Source organism: Saprolegnia diclina (genome assembly GCF_000281045.1).
Source record: "Saprolegnia diclina VS20 unplaced genomic scaffold supercont1.74, whole genome shotgun sequence".
NCBI lineage: Eukaryota > Oomycota > Saprolegniomycetes > Saprolegniales > Saprolegniaceae > Saprolegnia > Saprolegnia diclina.
This window is the reverse complement of record NW_008246141.1, coordinates 114,049-118,903: the sequence shown is the minus strand read 5'-3', so window position 1 is coordinate 118,903 and position 4,855 is coordinate 114,049. Positions and strand designations below refer to the sequence as shown.

The 4,855-nt window shown below is 56.6% G+C and overlaps 2 protein-coding genes across 4 annotated transcripts in view; one reads left to right on the top strand and one right to left on the bottom strand.

Moving 5' to 3' along the window:
* The window catches only part of SDRG_14563 (TKL protein kinase), a gene marked incomplete at its 3' end in the record, with an annotated part of 2,996 nt that extends 985 nt beyond the window's left edge, over positions 1–2,011 (bottom strand). The window contains exons 1-10 of one of the 3 annotated variants that reach the window (XM_008620700.1): positions 1,675–2,011; positions 1,556–1,630; positions 1,451–1,513; positions 1,331–1,402; positions 1,222–1,281; positions 1,109–1,174; positions 998–1,057; positions 704–954; positions 325–652; positions 16–268 (exon numbers count right to left, since the gene is read on the bottom strand). In XM_008620700.1, the coding sequence (XP_008618922.1) occupies positions 16–268; positions 325–652; positions 704–954; positions 998–1,057; positions 1,109–1,174; positions 1,222–1,281; positions 1,331–1,402; positions 1,451–1,513; positions 1,556–1,630; positions 1,675–1,919 (1,473 nt within the window). In that variant the 5' untranslated portion in view covers positions 1,920–2,011. Of the gene's footprint in view, positions 1–15; positions 269–324; positions 653–703; positions 955–997; positions 1,058–1,108; positions 1,175–1,221; positions 1,282–1,330; positions 1,403–1,450 lie in introns of all 3 variants that reach the window. The other 2 variants (XM_008620701.1, XM_008620699.1) reach the window with 2 other exon arrangements.
* Positions 2,012–2,530: 519 nt separating this feature from the next.
* Positions 2,531–4,829, top strand: SDRG_14562 (TKL protein kinase; the record flags this gene model as incomplete). The annotated part of the gene is made up of 12 exons (XM_008620698.1): positions 2,531–2,729; positions 2,780–2,854; positions 2,899–2,964; positions 3,011–3,085; positions 3,127–3,195; positions 3,244–3,306; positions 3,353–3,421; positions 3,463–3,713; positions 3,762–4,095; positions 4,152–4,552; positions 4,611–4,770; positions 4,826–4,829. The coding sequence occupies exons 1-12, from the start codon at positions 2,539–2,541 to the stop codon at positions 4,827–4,829; spliced, it is 1,758 nt and encodes a 585-aa protein (XP_008618920.1). The 5' UTR covers positions 2,531–2,538.
* Positions 4,830–4,855: the final 26 nt, after the last annotated feature.

Genomic DNA, 4,855 nt, shown 5'->3' with positions numbered 1-4,855 from the left:
CTTGGTGCCTTTGACCGCGTCGAGCAGGATATTCTTGGACTTGAGATCGCGGTGGATGATCGGCGGGTCGAACGTGTGGAGGTAGACAAGGCCAAAGACGATGCTCTGGACGCAGAGAGCCTTGTCGCTCCACGGAAACTGCGTCGCCGTGTGGGTCGCGAGGTAGGTACGGAGGTCGCCGAGGTCCATGTACTCGACGACCGCTTCAATGTCAATGGGGCGTGTCCAGCTGGCGCCAACGAGCTTGACAATGTACGGGCTCTCCATCCTATGAATCGACAAGAATTTGGAAGAGCGAGGATTAGGGTTGGGTGATGGACGTACTTGGCCATGAGGCTGATCTCGGCGATAAAGTGCTGGACCGAGACGGGATCCTTGTTCTTGTTGCGCTTGATAGCGACAGGGCCCTCGTTGTACGTGCCGCGCCAGACTTCGCCAAAGGCACCGGCCGCCAGCGGCTTCTTGGAGGTTGTCGAGAGGGCGAGGGGGTTGATCTTGTACAGTTCGAGTTGGTGGAGCTCGTCCGTCAGTGCCGTGTCGGATCCGACGCTGGTATCTAGAGTCTGTCGTTGGAGGCGGCGGTAAATGAAGAGTGCGAGGAGAAGCGAGGCGGCGAGCACAGCCGCGGTAACGCCAAAGATCAATTCCCACTCTATCTGCCACGATGAGCCGTCGTGACAATATCCATCAGTGTGCTACGTACGCGACTTTGTCGCCTGTGGCGCTAGTGTTGTCGACGGAGGCAGCGTCGCGGCCGCCACGACACACGTCGTGTTGTCCGTGTTCCAGAGTTTGCGGAGGACGCCATTTTGGGCGGTGCAGTCGGTGGCGCTGGTTGAAATCGAAATATCGACCTGTGCGCGTCCCGACCGGGGCTTGGGTGGCACCGCATTGACAGCGTTGAACGTCGCATTGTCCATGATGCAGGTCGTCATGTTGCACTCGGGACACACACTACGTGACGATGAGTCCATAGCTCCGTCGATACAGCAGCAACAATAATTCCAGGCGTGACGACAGCGAAACGTTGCGAAACGTCGTCACATTGTTGAGCTCTCTACAAGAAATGGATAAACAAAGGTCCTCGAATCGCATGACAATATTGTACAGATTCTGGACGCTGGTCCAATCGACGTCGTGGAGGGCCGTGGCGCGCGTGTTCAAGTACCACGTGCTACACGTGCATGACCACCCGAAAAGTGTTGCTTTCTGTGGTCGCACAAGGCGGTGACGCGCGCCGGTAGAGCGAACGGCTGGACGAGATTCGTTCGTTCAAACGACCTAATGGTCAGTGATCGTCGATACGGCAATACTGTGTGGAGCGACGTACACATCTTGGAGCGATGGCGGCAAGACAAATGTGTCCACCATCTCGGGCGAGAACGCGACGTCAAAGAACTGTCTACATCCGAGCGTTTCAGGTCCGCCAACGTCATCCTTTCAAACGCACAACGACGTGAGTGACGCAATGCCCGTCGCGTTGATCGAGGCGAGCGACATGTTGTATAGTTCCCTACTCCACATTGTCCACATACATATACACCAAACCATTTACAAGCCAAGAAGGGTCGGTGGCAGCAGCAGCTGATCCAAGCGGTAAGGCACGCTCGGCCCGATGCCATAGAGCTTTCTACATAATGTGAGTACGGTTGTATGAGAGTGAAAAGCACCAACAATTTTGTGCTCGTGTGTCCGAGGAGGTTGCCAATCGTCGTGTTGGCGTAGAGCGTGAAGCGCGTCGTGTTGCTTGGAAACGCTGCGAGCACCGTGCAGTTGGCGGCCAAAAGACAAGTCGTCGATGGCGGGCAAGTGCCACCAGAGATCAAGTACGTGGCGTTGGGCGGACGTTGGACGTTGTTGGTGCAAGGGATCGCCAGCGTCCACGCCAGCGCAGTCATTGCGGTAAGGATGCGCTGCATGTGCTTGTTGTTGGGACAAATGTCGAATCGGACCCTGCACGACGATCGCAAGCTGTCAAAAACTCGGGTGGGATCCAGCTGCACTTGGGCAAACCACTTGGCTTGGGCTGAGAGTTCACATTGCCATGCAAAGCGAAGTTCGAAGATCACATTTTATCCGGATTCGACCATCAACCTTGTGGCAAAAACGCTTGTCGGTGGCCTCGAGACTTGCTGCATTCGCCCACATCAAGATGCATTCGGAAAGGAAATGCATGAGCACGAGCGTTGAATGCTCTCTTTACACGTGTATCTTGGCGACGAGGTGGCCCCGGCTTTCTCTACGCATTATCCAGTTGCGGTGGCAACATGTCGCGTTATCCGGAATCGAAATTCGAAGTGTGGACGCCTTGGCGCTCAAATGGAGTTTCCATCAGTGCGCCTTGTCAAGGCGGTCGCTCGCGCATGTGGGATAATACTGTACCTGGCACTGCCTCAAGCCAAGCTAGGCGGCTTGGCACCAGGCTTCTCAGCGGACACAGCTGGTCGGCTGCATATTTTTCAATCCAGCAACAACAACCCGAAACAACCCGACACCCGTCAGATGCTTTTCGTCATTTTTCGATTTTGACAAGACGACATGAGTGCGTGCCCGTACGCCGCCTTTGGCGCTTTTCGGTATTTCGTGGCCGACAGTACGTGCAAAAGTGACACGTGCATCGTCGACGCCGCGTGCACGACGTGGTCGTCCCAAGTTGGGCGAATGACGCGCTTTGATCTTCCCGCCGGCACGCGCATTGGCAATTTGACCAACTTTGCCAGCACCACTCTGTCGGCTCAACCGATGCTATGTCGAGTCGATGGTCATGCTTGCTGTTTAGGACGCTCAATGGCTCGGACCGCGCGGTGGGCGACCTCTTCACGCGCGCGCTGCTGCCGCCAACGTTGCGTTCCTTGTACGACCATTCCAGATACTACAAGTGGCGATGACGTGGTCTAGAACGTTTGAGAGCATGCGTCTGAGCCCACTGCGCACGCTGCCGCTGCCGCCGGGCGTTCTGCACTTGTGCGACGACGGGATGTTTGCGTGTCGACTCTAATTTATTGCACAGAACGATTCATGACTGTGCGCTGGTGGCCGTCGACACGCTCGATAAGCTGCAGTGGCCACCGCTCTTGGCGTCCTTGTAACGAACGCACACGTGGCAATTCCACTCACTCTAAGTAGGACGCTGCGTCAAACAAACGTCCTCGACTTACCCGACCTCACCACCTTGCCGCCAAGCGTCACCGAGCTGTACGCCTCTTGATCGATGCGCGGGATAGAAGGCGGCATGACAAGTAGATACATTGCTGAAGACAAGGTGACCACTCTCCAAGACTACGACTGGTCCCACCTCGAAGCCATGTACACGTCACGAGTCGAATCGTTGCTTATTCACAATCCCATGTAGTACCTTGGAGTCGACAGCGCGCCCAATTCGGTTGACCAACGTCACCTTTTCGTCGCGGCTTCAAACCTTGTAAACTGCTGCATTTTACAAAATGTCTCATGCTCCACTAGCGACTTTGACAACGTCAACATTGTCAACATGACGATCGACAATGCCACGTTCCACGCGCTGGTCGCCCTCTCGCCGAGGAGCGTCAGCGACAAACGAGGCTATCGCATTGGCTCGATACAAACAAGTGCGGACGACTGCACACTCCAAGGCGGCCAGCCCCGTACGCTATGGAGCCCCACAAACAGTGTGTGCGTGCTGGTCCCTGCGCCAACGCTGGCACCGTCCGAGCAGCTGCCGCCCCAACTGTCGCGTACAGCACAACTTGATCGGGAATTGTACAAATCTTACGCTACGCTAGGCGTGGGTATGGGTCTCGGTATTGCGGCCGGTGTCCTTGCCGTCGGGCTCATCATCGCTCTCACCATCTACCGCCGCCTGAGAAAAAAGCGAGCGCTCGACCATGGCTCGACCATGGCCTCGTCCGTGCTCGCAGAGGAGCTTCGCCATCTCGACCTGTACAAGCTCGACCCGCTTCTGTTGCACACCACGTCCAAGACGCCGCTGGCGGCCGGTGCCTTTGGCGAAGTCTGGCGCGGCACGTACAACGAGGGCCCTGTCGCTATCAAGCGCAACAAGAACAAGGATCCCGTCTCGGTCCAGCACTTTATCGCCGAGATCAGCCTCATGGCCAAGTACGTCCATCACCCAACCCTAATCCTCGCACTTCCAAATTCTTGTCGATTCATAGGATGGAGAGCCCGTACATTGTCAAGCTCGTTGGCGCCAGCTGGACACGCCCCATTGACATTGAAGCGGTCGTCGAGTACATGGACCTCGGCGACCTCCGTACCTACCTCGCGACCCACATGGCGACGCAGTTTCCGTGGAGCGACAAGGCTCTCTGCGTCCAGAGTATCGTCTTTGGCCTTGTCTACCTCCACACGTTCGACCCGCCGATCATCCACCGCGATCTCAAGTCCAAGAATATCCTGCTCGACGCGGTCAAAGGCACCAAGTTCACCGACTTTGGCATCTCGCGCGAGATCGACGAGTCGAGCATGACCAACGGCATTGGTACGTACCAGTGGATGGCCCCCGAGGTCATTAGCGGGACGCGCTACTCGGCGGCCGCCGACGTCTACTCGTTTGGTACCTTTCTTTTTGTTGGTCTCGAATACGGTTTGCTGATGGGACGTGATGGGGTTAGGGGTCGTTTTGGCCGAGCTGAGTACCCACCAAGTCCCGTACTCGGATGCAGTTCATCCCGAGACGGGTCGCGCACTCACACAGCAGTCGATTCTGTCGAAAGTGACAACGGGCGAGCTCCAGCCGACGTTTGATGCGACGACGCCGATGTATGTCAAGGAGTGGGGCAACCGCTGCTTGGCCACAAACCCGGATGACCGACCGACAACGCTCGAGCTGACGCTGTTTGTACGGGAACTCGTCCAG